This window comes from Colobus angolensis, unplaced genomic scaffold (genome assembly GCF_000951035.1).
Source record: "Colobus angolensis palliatus isolate OR3802 unplaced genomic scaffold, Cang.pa_1.0 Scaffold150, whole genome shotgun sequence".
Lineage (NCBI taxonomy): Eukaryota > Metazoa > Chordata > Mammalia > Primates > Cercopithecidae > Colobus > Colobus angolensis.
In genome coordinates, this window is record NW_012114600.1 from 6,606,425 (window position 1) to 6,623,047 (window position 16,623).

The 16,623-nt window shown below is 35.8% G+C and overlaps 1 protein-coding gene across 2 annotated transcripts in view; it reads right to left on the reverse strand.

Annotated features, from left to right (window-relative positions):
• Positions 1–16,623, reverse strand: part of CNTN1 (contactin 1) — a 409,794-nt gene that overhangs the window by 73,495 nt on the left and 319,676 nt on the right. For both annotated transcript variants that reach the window (XM_011936103.1, XM_011936102.1), the window contains exon 17: positions 11,178–11,327. In XM_011936103.1, coding sequence (XP_011791493.1) covers positions 11,178–11,327 — 150 coding nt within the window. The remainder of the gene's footprint in view (positions 1–11,177; positions 11,328–16,623) is intronic.

The window sequence follows — 16,623 nt, forward strand, 5'->3', positions numbered from 1 at the left end:
CCAACATGGCACAAGTATACATATGTAACAAACCTGCACGTTATGCACATGTACCCTAGAACTTAAAGTATAATAATAATAATAATAAAAAAGAAGCCATCTCTTAGACCACAGCAAAATCAAATTAGAAATCAAGAATGAAATTCACTCAAAACCATACAATCACCTGAAAATTGAATAACTGCTCCTGAAAGATATTTGGGTAAATAATAAAATTAAAGCAGAAATCAAGAAGATATTTGAAACTAATGAGAACAGAGATACAACATACCAGAATCTCTGGGACACAGCTAAGGCAGGGTTAAGAGGAAAATTCATAGCACTAAATGCCCAACCAAAAAGTTAGATCTCAAGTTAACAACCTAAAATCACAACTCAAAGAACTAGAGAACCAAGAGCAAACAAATCCCAAAGCTAGCAGAAGACAAGAAGTAACCAAAGTTATAGCTCAACTGAAGAAGTTTGAAACACAAAAGTTCATTCAAAAGATTAACTAATCTAGGAACTGGTGCTTTGAAAAAAATAAAATAGACTGCTAACTAGACTAATGAATAAAAGAGAGAGGATTCAAATAAACTCTTATCAGAAATGACAAGGAGGGATGTTACCACTTACCCCATAGAAATATAAGAAACGACCAGAGCTATTATGAACACCTCTATACACATAAACTATAAAATCTTGAAGAAGCGGATAAATTCCTGGATACATATACTCTTCCAAGACTAAACAAGGAAGAAATTGAACCCCTGGACAGACCAACAATGAAGTCTAAAATTGAGTTAGTAATAAATAGCCAACTAACCAAAGAAAAAGCCCAAGCCCAGCACCAGATGGATTACAAAGAAGAGCTAGTACCATTCCTGCTGAAACTATGCTAAAACATTGAGGAGGAGGAACTCCTCCTTAACTTATTCTATAAGTTGAGCATCATCCTGATACCAAAACCTGACAGAAATACAACAAAAAAGAAACCTTCAGGCCAGTATCCTTGATGAACATCAATGAAAAAATCTTCAACAAAATAACTGGCAAACCAAATCCAGCAGCACATCAAAAAGCTCATCCCTCGCAATCAAGTAGACTTTATCCCTGGGATGCAAGGCTTGTTTAACATATGCAAATCCACAAATGTGGTTCATCACATAAACAGAAAAACAGACAGAAACCACATGATTAAATCAATAGACACAGAAAAAGCTTTTGATAAGTTTCAACACCACTTCATGTAAAAACTGTCAATATACTAGGTATTGAAGGAACATACCTCAAAATAATAGCAGTACCTATGACAAACCCAGAGCCAACATCATACTGAATGGGCAAAAGCTGGAATCATACACCTTGAAAACTGGCACAAGGCAAGGATACCATCTCTCACCTCTCCAGTTAACACAGTATTGGAAATCCTAGCCAGGGTAATCAGGCAAGAGAAAGAAATAAAGGACATACAAATAGGAAGAGAGGATGTCAAGCCACATCAGTTTGCAGATGACATGATCCTATATCTAGAAAACCCTATAGTCTTGGCCCAAAAGCTCCTTAAGCTGATAAACAACTTCAGCAAATCTCAAGATACCAAATCAATGAGGGAAAATCTCTAGCATTCCTGTACACCAATAACAGTCATGCCAAGAGCCAAATGAGGAATGCAATTCAATTTATAATTGCCACAAAAAGAATAAAATACCTAGGAATGCAGACAACTAGGGAGATGAAGATCTCTACAAGGAGAACTATAAACCACTGCTCAGAGAAATCAGAGATGATACAAATGGAAAAGCATTCCATGCTTATGGGTAGAAAGCATCAATATCATAAAAATGGCCATCCTGCCCAAAGCAATTTATAGATTCAATGCTATTCCTATTAAATTACCATTGAAATTCTTCACAGAACTAGAAAAGACTTTTAAAATTCACATGGAACCAAAAAAAAAAAGAGAGAGAGAGAGCCCAAATAACCAAAGCAAGCCCCTAAGTAAAAATAACAAAACTGGAAGCATCCAACTACCTTATTTTAAACTATTCTACAGGGCTACAGTAACCAAAACAACATGGTACTGATATTCAAAAACAGACACATAGACCAACGAAACATAATAGAAAACCCAGAAATAAGACCACATACTTACAACTATCTGATTTTTGACAAAGGGGACAAAAACAAGCAGTGGGGATAGGACGCCATATTCAGTAAATGGTGGTGGAATAACTGGCAAGCCATATGCAGAAGGTTGAAATTGGACTCCTTCCTTATACCTTATATGAAAATGAATTCAAGATGGATTAAAGATATAAATATAAAACCTCAAACTATAAAAACTCTGGAGGACAACTTAGGCAATACCATTCAGGACATAGGAATGGGCAAAGATTTCATCACGAAGATGCCAAAAGCAATTGTAACAATAGCAAAAATTGACAAATTGGACCTAATTAAACTAAAGAGCTTCTGCACAGCAAAGGAAACTACAACAGAGTGAACAGACAACCTATGGAAAGGGAAAAAATTTTTGCAAACTATGCATCTGACAAAAATCTAATATCCAGCAGCTATAAGGAACTTAAACAAATTTACAAGAATAAAACAATCCCATTAAAAAGTGGGCAAAGGTCATGAACAGACATGTTTCAAAAGAAGACACACATCTGGCCAACAATCATACGAGAAAAGCTTCACATAATGATCATTAGAGAAAGACAAATCAAAACCATAATGGGATACCATCTCACATTAGTCAGAATGGATATTATTAAAAAGTCAAAAAATAACAGACGCTGGCAAAGTTGTGGAGAAAAAGGGAACACTTTCATGCTATTGTAGAAAACAGTGTGTCAATTCCTCAAAGACCTAAAAACAAAAATACCATTCGACCTAGCATTCCCACTACTGAGTATATACCCAAAGGAATGCAAATTGTTGTATTATAAAGACCCATGCATAGTATTCATTGCAGCATTTTTCACAATAGCAATTACATGGAATCAACCTAAATGCCCCTCAGTGATAGACTGCATAAAGAAAATGTGGTACATATACACCATGGAATACTATGCAGCCATAAAAAAGAACAAGACCATGTACTTTGCAGGAACATGGATGGAACAGGAAGTCGTTATCCTTAGCAAATTAGTGCAAGAACAGAAAACCAAATACTGCACGTTCTCACCTATAAGTGGGGGCTAAATGATGAGAACACATAGACACATAGAGGGGAACAACACACACTGGGGCCTATTGAAGAGTGGAGGGTAGAATGAGGGAGAGAATCAGGAAAAACAACTAATGGGTACTACGCTTAATACCTAGTTAACAAAATAATCTGTACAACTAACCCCCATGACAGAAGTTTATCTTATATTACAAACCTGCACATGTACTGCTTAACTTAAAATAAAACTTAAAACAACAACAACAAAAAAAACTATATGATTATTTTGTTTACCCATAGAGAAATTATTAATAATGTGAAGTTTGAGCTATTTTATTTTACTATTGAAGTGTCATCATCACATGGCTGTTAGAAAATGAAACTGAATACACAGGGTTAAAAAATAAATAATTTATAGCACTTTAGATAGAATATATATTAAGAGCTGGAATATTAAAATAACTTCTAGGAACTCTTTTACCCCTATAACTCATATTCTGAAGTTAAAACTTTTCATGCTATAGGAAAACAAAAAGTATGTTGTCTTATAATCAAACAATAAGGGTGTTTAAGTACAAGTATAGTAGTCATGGGCAAATAATTTCAAAAGTAACTCAAATATTATACTGCAATTTGTCGAATCAAATATTGATTTCCTTAGGACATCAATATTGCCTTCCTTAGGACAAGTATTATTTGTTAAAGCATTTTACTGAAATGCTTTTCATTATAATCAATATTAGCCTTTTTATTTGGAACAGACCTAAAAATGGAGTATGTTTAAATTAGATTATCTATTTCCATTTTATCATTTTTTTAAGCACTTTATGATATATTTTCAAGATTGATTTGGTCTTCAAAGATCTATTGAGTTCAATCCGTGGAAAATGGGACATAAACAAAAGCACAGAAGAGGCCAGGCACGGCGGCTGACGCCTGTAATCCAGCACTTGGGAAGGCTGAGGAGGGTGGATCACGAGGTCAGGAGATTGAGACCATCCTGGCTAACACAGTGAAATCCATTTCTACTAAAAATACGAAACAAAATTAGCTGGGCTTGGTGGCGGGCACCTGTAGTCCCAGCTACTCGGGAGGCTGAGGCAGGAGAATGGCGTGAACCTGGGAAGCAGAGCTTGCAGTGAACTGAGATCGCGCCACCGCACTCCAGCCTGGGCGACAGAGCTAGACCCTGTCTCAAACAAAAACAAAAACAAAAACACACACACAGAACAGTAACTGTTTCTCTTAATACAGAGTTTTTATATCTTACTTGGATTATTGACTTAATTTCTCTCATTTAGCTTTGAATGTTCAATTGTAGCCTTAGCATATTAGAAAAAGTTTTTCACAAGTGGAATTGACACATAACCTACATATTTAACATAAATCTGAGAATAGAGGAGTTAAGTGCTCTCTTTGCACTCACCCAGCAGAAATGGGGACTTGGCCAAAGAGTGATTTGTTTCAGGGAAGTAAATCACCCTAAGCACAAGGAAGCCTAAGTTTAGACTCCAGTGCACTTAAGAAAAAACAAACTAGGCATTCTTTACCCAATAAACCATTAAAAAGAATGTAAACTATTATTCAGAAAAATTATTGAATTATTAATCATTTATTAACAACATGTATAATTTTACTGTGAAAGTTTAAAAATAGTGAGGTGCTTTAACTTGTCCTTTTGTCTTAATTTCTCTTTAATAGTAAGTCCCTTATGATGCTTATAAGAGTGCTTCTGTATTTCAGTCATAGATTTAAAAGAAAATCAAGCCAATGCCATGACTATTCCTTCCCACGAAAAGAAATTAATGCTGCCAAGTTTCCTTTCAGATCTGAATGCTTAAGTAATTTGCATATAAGTATCTCTTTGGGCTTTGATGCTTTATTTAACAATGTACAAATTAGCTTGTGACAAATCTTAAATTATAAAAATTATAAAGTATATGAAGATAAGCTTTTGATTCAAAACATATTGACTACTTTAATTCTTGTTAATTATTACTTTAACTTATACAGTCATTTTTACAGATGAAACGTTAACCATGAATGTAACTTTTTTCTTTGACTTGCACCAAAATTTCATGGTTATGTAAGATTCAACATGGTTATGTAAACAGTGCTCTAGTCTGGAAAACCAAAAGGATTGAAGTCTAACACCTGCCTTAATTTTATAGTTATACATACATTCTTTTTTATTGTACTTAAAGCACTTAAGTATATAATTCTAAAGAGCTATTAATAAAATCAAATGAACTATATAATATTTTAACATTAAAATGAGAATAGTTCTTTGCAACTCTTATGAGAGCTTGCTCTGATAGAGGAGTAGATTGCTAACACCCCTAATATAATCTACCATGTTAAAATGATGTTCCCATTGTAGGTTAAAAGGATGGAGGGTCACAGATAGTTATGTCTTATCAGATAGAAATTGTAGGTTTGTTTATTGTTATAGGCCTTGTTTTCAAACAAGAAATTTAAATAGGTGAAGCAGAGTGAGTTTTTAATTGCACAAAGAAATGATAATCTAAGAATGGGTCAGCTGGGGAAAATGTTTGGATGGGCAGAAAAGAATTCTTTACATTAAAATTATAATTATCCACAGTAAAATCCTTACGAAGAATCCAAACCAATTACAGACTATTTGTTTAAATTAAGTTAAAAAATGAACACTTTCTACTTTCCTCAGTATATGGACAATAGCATTGAATATATATGTTAAACTTGTTTTCAATCATCAAAACACAATGTATTTGGCAATAGATTCTTCTAAATTATAATTTGCAAATCTACTGTCACCTTGATCACTCCTTTTTTTTCTTCATCCTCAATTAACTTCCAATAGCCCCAATCATCATCTTACCCTCCTGGTTTCTCCTTTTTATCTTTAACAAATATTTCAGTGTGTTAAATATAAAAGTTTGCTGAATGAATTAATGATCTCAGCTAAATAACAGACACATCTAGAACTTAGAAGTTAGTTTCATATGCTACCTCTAAGTGGATACCCAGATCAGCACTTTGAAGTAGGTTAATGGAGAATTGGCATTATCCCCTCTTAATAGGAAAGGCAAATGAATCCTGAATACACTAATTAACTTGCCCAGGTTACACTGCTCACATGTGGAGAAGCTGCTCTCTTTAATTCAGGTCTTCAGATGGCTTAAACATCTATCCCCTTTGCTTCTTTTAAAAAAGTTTTATTTAATTATTAATGACAGCAACTAACATCAAATAGTACCTTACCAGCTATAAAATATTTTCTTATTTCTATTATTCTCCTTTATCAAATATGTGTAAAAAAGAGAAAGAAGAAAGAATGAGAAAGAATACTAAATGAAAGAACAACAGACCTTCATTAGGCATGAAATCAAGGCTATGTACATAATATGAAAGTGTTGTTTCTGGTTTTATTCCTTTTTCTCTTTCCTTCCTTTGACTGGCTTGATCTGGCTAATAAACAAAGCTGTTAAAAGAAACCTGAATGTACCATTTTAGGATGTGGACTCACCAACTGCACCTGCAGAGCTATTAGCTATGGGGGCCTATCTTACAATGACACATTATTTCAAAGGATACTTTTGTTATCTCTTTTCCATAGTCAAAATTAAATTGGTTAAAATGAATTACAAATCCATCTTCTAATTTTTCATTTGGGAGCATCCATTTTATAATGCACTTATCTGAATCCAAAGAATGCACCCAAGTGTGCACTGGGTTCTTAATATTAAATAATTGGACAGATAAGGGTATGTGTGGCATTGGATAATGTCGTGTCTTTCAATCAGCATAATGAAGCTGGGGACCAACCTTTCCATCAAATGGGAACCAGTCTTTGTCCCACATAACATAAGCTGGCATCTCTTAGAGAGTTGATATAATGGTACATGACAAAACAAACATCCCTCATTTAGAAAGTATTTTTATTTTCTTATATAAATGAAAAATGTAAATGTCCAATTTTATGCATATTCAATTTTAGTAAAGCAAGTAAACAGCAAAACAACAGAGAAATTCTGCTGAATTATATCAAATACATAAAATGATTTTTAAAAGATGATTGAAAATTACATAAAATTATATGACCTTTCTTCTATGCTTATAAAAATTGGAAATGTATTGCTAAATGGGCAATCCATTACAAAGTAGACAGGAGACCATATTTTCTTGTAAGCATATTAAATTTTTAAAGGAAATTTAATAGCACAATAAATAAATTTTATTGAGAAAATACTATGCATTGTAGTGCTATCTGCTTTCCTAATATGTTTGTAAACATACAAATCATCCCTTAGAATAAATGATTCCCACTTAGAAATGAGAAAAGTGAGGCTCAGTCAGACCCAGTGGCTCATGCCTGTAATTCCAGCACTTTGGGAGGCCAAAGCGGATGGATTGCATCAGCCCAGGAGTTAAAGACCAGCTGGGTGACATGGAGAACCTCTGTCTCTACCAAAAACACACAGAATAGCTGGGCGTGGTGACAAGCCCCTGGAGTCCCAGCTACTAGGATGGCTGAGGCAGGAGGACAGCTCGAGACCAGGAGGTCGAGGCTGCAGTGAGCTGTGATTGTGCCACTGCACTCCAAAAACAGAGCCACTGAACTGTCAAAAAAAAAAAAAAGTGAGGCTCAGAGGTTATGTAATGTGCCTCACATTACAGAGCTTTGAGATAATAATGCCAGCATTCCACCAAAGAATCAGTGGCCCGATACGGCCCACTGTCTTCAGAAAGTGGTTTAGGAGCAAAGCCTTTAGAATGAGAAACACCTAGATTTGAATTCCAGCTCTGTTTCACATTAGCTGGGTGTAATCTTAACTTCCTCATCTGTTTCATAAAGTTATTGTGGGAATTAAGCAATGCAAACAGAGAACTAGGCACTATGTCTGACAATATACTGCAAATGTGTAAACTATAGTAATGAGTTTATTAATCAAAGATCTCAAAATATTTTCTGATGATGGATTAACAGATGTGTTAGAAGTTACAGAATTATTATTTTTTTTTTACAATTGAGAAGAATGAATCAACTCATATCACTACAAGGTTGTATCTTACTCTGTGAATAGGTGTGTTTGCTTTTGGACTTGGCTCTGATGGCTTGTAAGGGAAGTTATTTTGTAAGCACATCAGGTAGGGAACTAAGTCCTTAACAAAATACCATTTGAGAAAGCATAATGTAAGAGATGATGCCTAAAGAAGGTGATAACAAAAATAAGTTGGCTTAAAGTAACAACTGTGCCAAAATTCTAGGTTTGATATTACTTGGAAACAATTTTTTCCTAACATTTAAGGATAAGAAGACATCATGGTAAATACTCTTCAGAGTTACATACGAATCACTGATAGTGAGCACATCACTTCTAGATATGATCTAAAGTATACATTATATTCAGAAATTTAGGTATGAAAGAATTAGATTGAATCTCTCTGAGACATTGTTTTTGATGTTATTATTCTTAAAAAATATTTAATGTTGTCACTTCTACTTTGAGATTAAAAAATAATTTAAGACAGATCTTATGGTAATCATGTCTAGATGATGAGCCTATATATTGTAAATAAATCATTTTCTGAGATAAATAATAAAGGTAATATTGGCAACAAAATTCCAAAAAAGGAGGGAGGCCTACATCTATTACCAGTGCCAAAGAAAGTATCCTTTCTCTCTGACAATTTTTACTTAAAATAATGGTGTTCAGCTAAGACTTAGGTCAGATTGTATTAGTCAAGAGATCACAGAAAATTAATTAAACTACATGATTAAAGGTCTATATTTGAGATAGGTAGGTAAAAATATTTTACCCAAGATAAGTTTGTTTAGACCAATTTAATCACTTGGTATTTTTCTGCAATTTTAATGAATGCTTGTTAAATCAAATACGTGATCTGTCAGTATAAAATTACATAGGTAAACCACCAGTGGGATCATGCCCCAGTTTCTTTTCATTTTTGTTTTTAAAGAAAGAGCAGCAGTGTTCAGTCCATAATACAGAAGCCTCTATTACAAACATAGGCAGCTCTAGGGAATAATGATATAAACCAAACACAGGAATCCTGGCTATGTGGTATCTGTCTCCTATAAAGCTTCATCTTAGATTACCTACATATCCTGATGAAATTTTTTTTTTTTTTTTGAGACAGGAGTCTTGCTCTGTCGCCCGAGCTGGAGTTCAGTGGCCGGATCTCAGCTCACTGCAAGCTCCGCCTCCCAGGTTTACGCCATTCTCCTGCCTCAGCCTCCAGAGTAGCTGGGACTACAGGCGCCCGCCACCTCGCCCGGCTAGTTTTTTGTATTTTTAGTAGAGACGGGGTTTCACCGTATTAGCCAGGATGGTCTCGATCTCCTGACCTCGTGATCCGCCCGTCTCGGCCTCCCAAAGTGCTGGGATTACAGGCTTGAGCCACCGCGCCCGGCCTTATCCTGATGAAATTTCTGTGAGGTAGAGAAAAGCAAACACTAGTGTTCATTTTGTAGGTGGATATGCTAAAACAAAAAATTTACTCTTTAGGTCATATCTAGTATCATAGTTAAGGATGAAATCTAAGTTTCTATTAGAACTCTAACAAAGATTCATATAAATAGATGTGTTTCTAGAATCCTGCTTGAGAAGCTGACTTTGCGAAAGCTCAATGTATGAGAACAGCTGTCAGATCTAAATTTGAATTCTGAATCTTGCAATTAGTCATATTAACTTAGATAAACTATTTAGTGTCTCTGAGTCTATTGCCCATTAATGAACATAAGCATAGGACTACCTATGTCAAAACGTTATATGAGGATTAAATGAAATGGATGTGAAAGTACTGAACACAGACGAGGTATTTTAGTGCTTTGACCCCTTCATTTCAGAATTACCATTTTTATCTAATAAATTACATTAAATTACATGAAACTTTAAGAGATAATTTACTTATGGCAGTGCCTGTGAATTACTTGGCTTTTCAAAATAAAGACATTAGAACTCATAATTATATTTAGAAGTTAGGCCAAGGAATTGAGGCAAGCAGAAATGTAGAGAAGTGATATTAAGAGATCACAGTAGCATGTTAATGGAACTCTGTCATTCATTTAAAATCTTCTCTACACCATCTAAAACAGTGAAGTTTGGCAAGGCCTAGTCAAATGAGCTCAGAGAGGCTACATTTTATTTTTGATACAGGGAATAATAAAAGAAGAGCTATCATTAGGATCAGAACAACATTTTTCCTTAGTAATACAGGGGAGAAGGAAAAAATAAGAGTATTTCCTGCACTAAAGGCTATTTAATTGCAGTTAGTATTTACCATAAAATATCCACCGTCTTGGCCATTCAGTTACAAATGAGTTTGAGAGAGACACAAAATTATAAAACTTCTAAATCATGAAACTTGTTTAATAAAGCAAGAGTCTGCCTAGTTAAGATTCAGAATTTACATTAAAGTTTAAAATCTAAATACTTACGTCATTCCAGTGGTCTCCAGTGGCATTTTCAGTAGTCCCTATTTACCTCTTCCTCTATACTAATTATGTAAAAAAATTTTTTTTTTTTTTTTTTTTGAGACGGAGTCTCGGTCTATCGCCGGGGCTGGAGTGCAGTGGCCGGATCTCAGCTCACTGCAAGCTCCACCTCCCGGGTTCCCCCCATTCTCCTGCCTCAGCCTCCGGAGTAGCTGGGACTACAGGCGCCCGCCACCTCGCCCCGCTAGATTTTTGTATTTTTTTAGTAGAGACGGGGTTTCACTGTGTTAGCCAGGATGGTCTCGATCGATCTCCTGACCTTGTGATCCGCCCGTCTCGCCTCCCAAAGTGCTGGGATTACAGGTGTGAGCCACCGTGCCCAGCCAAAAAATTCTTATACTTTGTATTTCCTCTTTTGATTTTTGACTATCTTGATATAGAATACACATATGTGAAATACACATACATGCTTTGTAGATGAATCACTTACCTCAGAGCATTATTTTCAAATACATTCAACCATATATTAAAGTGGCACCGTATTTACAAATCTTTTAAAATTTCAAGTTTCTCCTATATACATACCAGCACCATCTGTTTTAATTCTGTTAGATGGTATACTGGGCTCTCCTCTACCCAATGTATTGGTTGCTACCACGCGGAATTCATACTCCATCCATGGGATTAAGTCCACTGCTCTTGCTGCCTCCATATTTCCTTCAATAATTGGGGGATCTAAATAAAATAAACAGTAAATAGAGAATATAGGTTGATTAACTTATCACTTTTATAACTTCCATTTTTATTTTACTATTTCAGGGAGAATGGTATACACTACATTGAGTTGAAGTAAAAACCTCAACTAGGAATGATGAAATGTTAAGTTCAAGGGAGTAAAAGAAGAAGTTTAATAAATAATAAACTTACAAAGACTGATATGCATATGAATCACCTATGTAAGTAAGTTCGAGGCAGGAGACTGCAATTCTGCATGTCTAATAAGCCTCCAGGCTTGCTGCTAGTCCATGAACTGCACCTTGAATAGCAAGGAGCTGTATTTTGAAGGTGGAATCAAAAAAGATTTTCTGAGATAAAGGTACAATTGGAGAGGCAAAATTTTATGTATTGCCACTGATATAGTCTATGGCTAGCAAATGGTTTATAACTAGGTAGAAAAGGTTAAAGTTTATATCCTTTTTACTTGGTTTTGTAGATTTATACTCAAATCATTTGGACCAGTGATAATAAATGTCATAATAATTTTATTAATATTTGTTAAGTATCCCTCAGAATTCATGCTACTAGATACTAATATAGATGAGATGATAAATTATGGGTGGAATGTGATCTTAGCTTGCTTATTTAATTGAGATATAATAAAACATGCAACCAAGGCAGGTCTGTGTGTTATTATAAGCTTGCCTCAAATATTTCCACATATTTTTAATAATCAACCTATTCATGTAAATACCTGTACCTGTAGGCTTGTCTATGACTCAATATCTTATTATTTAGGGAAATTTTATCTGGCAATGTAGACCACGAATACATAATTTTTAAAGATGACATGTCCATCAACACAATAAATGCTAAGCAACCCAGCATCCAGTTTCTACTTTTGGACAAATTCTCACATGGCTCGGACTGTCCCATCTCACCCTGCCATAATTTTAACTCTGCTAGACAATACTTTTGCTATCTAATTGCTTATTTTGTTATGGATTTGTTCTGTAGATTTGACATATATTTTTGATTTTCTGATTAAAAGTTTCCCTTTACCTTCCCCTCTGTTTTGATTTATTAGGATTCATTAAGGATTTCTACCTCTTTATTTTCTATCTCTTTCACTCCTCCCTTACACCAAATCAGAACCTGTTTGTTTTAATTCACATGCATAAGGACATTTTTCTAGGTAATTGAAAAAAGTAAAGTGAAGTTTTGGTTTGTGAAGGGCTGTTTACGGAGTGAAGGGAGAATAGAGCTTATGTGATGACGCTGAGTAAGGTAGCCTTTTGTTTGTTTTTTGAAATGGAGTCTCACTCTGTCACCCAGGCTGGAGTGCAGTGGCGTGATCTCGGCTCACTGCAAGCTCCACCTCCGGGGTTCATGCCATTCTCCTGCCTCAGCCTCCTGTGTAGCTGGGACTACAGGTGTCCACCACCATGCCTGGCTAATTTTTGTATTTTTAGTAGAGACAGGGTTTCACCGTGTTAGCCAGGATGGTTGATCTCCTGACCTCGTCATCCGCCCGCCTCGGCCTCCCAAAGTGCTGGGATTATAGGCGTGAGCCATCATGCCTGGCCAAGGTAGCCATTTTTTACTGGACACTATTCATTGATTTTAACCCCTTATAGAAAACAGGCTGTATTGGGTTAAATGGTGCCTTTCTCCACCCAAAAAATGTCCATGTCCAAATCACCAGAACCTGTAAATGTTATCTTATATGAAAAAAAAAAAAAAAAAGGGCTTGGCAGACTCTGAAATTAAGTTTAAGGTTGTAAGTGTTAAGAATCTTAGGGTAGGATTATCCTAAATTATCTAGGTGGGCTCTAAATACAATGACAAATGTTCTTATAAAAGAAAGACACAGGGAAGAGTCACACCTAGAAGACCAGAAGGCTATGAGGCCACCAACGGTAGATATGAAAGTGATGTAGCCACAATCCAAGGGACATATGGAGCCACTAGAAACTGGAAGAAGCAAGAAATGGAGCCTTTGGAGAGGATGCAGCCCTGCCACCACCTTGATTTTGTTCTCCAAACTATGAGAGAGTAAATTTCTGTTGTTTTAGGCTACCAAGTTTATGTTAATTTGTTGGCAACCCTAGGAAACTAATACTGAACCTTAAAGGCAGAAGTTGATGGAGCTATTTGTGAGTTTATAATTACTGAGTTTGGCGGGGGTTGGGGGGTATGCAGTACAAAAGTGTTTTAGGAGGCTTGAGTCTGTCAGACCTGCTCCCCTGCTTCCTAGTCTCAAAACTCCAGCACTATTTAAGGGTTTGAAGAATGGAAATGTTGGAAGCATTTTAAAGAATGAGGATATTGTGTTCTTATGATAGTCAAGGCTACACTGGGGCTTTTCCAAGGAACCTGGGAGGTCAACAGGTAAGAGCAGGTAACTGCTAGGACAGACAAAGAAGAACCAGGTGGACGTGTGGAAAAGCTGCAGCTGATTGACTGATTTTGAGCGCATGTGAGGATCCAGCATGAAAATCTCCCAAACAAATGGAAGACATTTTCATAAAGTAGAAGATCATAGTTGACCACCAAAAATATGTGAAGGAATGATGGTAGGTAAGGCAAGAAAAGTCAACAAGAGTCATTTTATGCTAGATCTGGATTCCAGCTGAGGAGCCAAGGCTTTGATTTTAATGAGTGAGATGAAGAAAGGAAGAATAAGCAATCAAACTCAGAGTCATGACCTCAAGCAGGTCGACCCTAGGAAGAAGCCCTTGGTCCAAAGATGCAAAAAACTCAAAGGGGGAAAATGAAGTGTACGTTAAGGGAATGGAATTCCAGAGTGGACATTCTGAATTATTAAGGAAGGAATTTGCTATAAATATTTTAGAATAGTATTCCCACCAGGATTGCTAATAGCTTGACAACTCTTCTTTTTAGAACAAATCCAATTATTATTATTCTTGATAATTTATATTAACATCAGTACCTACGAGAATACAAATATCTAAAACAAACATGTTTTGGTAAATAGTTATAATATCCCCTCAATAAAACCATCTATGTAAGTAGTAGGAATAATTTAGCAAAAATATGATTAACATCTATCATTTTTAAAAGATGCACCAAGAATTAAAAGTGTCTCTTCTCTCTAAGCTGCTTTCACTTCTGCAAATCTGGATGGCACTTCTGACCCCAACCACATCAGAAGTACATAATTTAAAACACATTCTCTCTGATATTTTCCCAGCTCTTGTCTTGAGCTAAGTAGCCCAAATCATCACTACAAATGGAACTCCAAGACTGGCTAGGTCCACATCAGGCCCACACTCAATGTATTTCTTCTGTCTCCCCCTTGTTTGTTCCTGGCTATCATTTGTGGCCATATATACATTTCTTCTACTTTTTATTCACATTTTGAAACCCCTCAGGGCCTAGTATGCCCAGCATGATGTTTTACAAGTAGAAGTACTTAATATATTTTTGCTTAAAATATATATGTAATACAAATTCTAAAGTTTGTATCTATTTAGAGTAGACAATGTCTCAAGGCAAGAAGCATAGCCTTGTCTATAGCAATCACTTTAGTGTCTTCTTCATCCTTGAATCAGGCAGGTAAGAGAAGGAGGGCACTCTTTTAGCTTGCCCCACCACATAATATCCATCACTCTATGACTTTATATTGTCATGTATTCAGTCCATAAATTGTCCTGTCCTGTCTAAAGCACAGAGTACTACTCCATCTTCTTAAGCCCTCTTCCTTTCCCTTCAACTGTGAGTTGATTCTCATTTATCTCTTCCACTGCTGCTGTATATGCTTTTTTAAAAACTTGGTTTTACCTTCAAAACACATTTTATGCGTTTTATGTGTTTTAATGTCTTCACAAACGGACTTGTACCTAATGCAGTCTTCTCTCCTATTCCTTAAGCCCTGGTAGGAACTATTGGATCCTTTTTTCTTCTTCTCCTTCTTTTTTTACTTCTTCCAAAATCACCTACGCAGTTTGGGAGCGGAAGCCTGCTCCCTAAAGAAGTAAGCTTTGCTTTGGAAGCAGATTTATGTCTCAAGCCAAATGGAGACGAGAAACAGGAACAGAGAGACTTCATGTCCTTTTTCTTCAGCCAAGTTCCTTGCAACCTGTTTGTTATTCTTGGAGCCAGAAAGAGAGTAAAGTACTTTGCATAATGGAGGCAAATACTGGGGATCAGGAGCAGACCTTGTTCTAGACCTGATTTTTAACTGGGTCAGTTCTGAGGCAGGCCATACAGTTAATCTCAGCAGTGAAAACTCGGATCTTAACAGTATAATGCCTGATTTTGGAGGAAGCAAAAAAAGGAGAAGGAGAAGAAGAAAAAAAAAAGGATTCAATAGTTCCTACCAGGGCTTAAGGAATAGGAGAGAAGATTGCATTAGGTACAAGTCCATTTATGAAGACATTTAGGGTTCACAATAAAGCATATAAAATGTGTTTTAAAGGTAAAACCATGTTTTAAAAAAAGCATACACAGCAGCACTGGACGAGATAATGAGAATCAGCTCACATCTCTCTTTTAAGAAAACTAAATGTTGTATATTAAATAGGTAGTTCTTTAAAATTTTGTTTTACTTTTAGTGTAAATTTTAAGCAAAGAGATATAAAGTTCTTACTTTGGTACTTAGGCCAAAGTACTCAGTTTAGCAACCAGCTATAAGCAATAATTCATAGATCTATTTACAAATGCCTTGAGGCCCTAAGGCTTAGAATAAAACGTTTCTCACCATTCTTTGAGGAAAAGAGAATCAAGCCTCATGAGTATCACAAGGCCAATAATTCATTGTGTTTTAGTTGCCTGGAAATCATGCTTGTGGCGCCCTGCCTTTAGACCACACTGATTAATTGTTTGAGCAGCTTCGGAAACAGCCAGAATGACTTCAGGACTGAAAAACAGATTGTGTCAAGAAAACTCCAGCCAATGTAAGCCCCTCCACTGTAGACTTTTACAAGTTATCTGAGTGAGTCCTGATATTTCTTTAAGATCTAAACATAAAAGTACCAGAACAAACAAATCTCGCTCAGAGATTCTAAATAAAAATTCAGGTGTCTGTGATGTTCCCCTTTCTGTGTCCAACTGATCTCATTGTTCAATTCCCACCTATGAGCGAGAGCATGCGATATTTGGTTTTCTGTTCTTGTGATAGTTTGCTGAGAATGATGGTTTCCTTACAAAGGACACGAACTCATCCTTTTTTATGGCTGCATAGTATTCCGTGGTGTATATGTGCCAAATTTTCTTAATCCAGTCTGTCACTGATGGACATTTGGGTTGATTCCAAGTCTTTGCTATTGTGAATAGTGCTGCAATAAACATA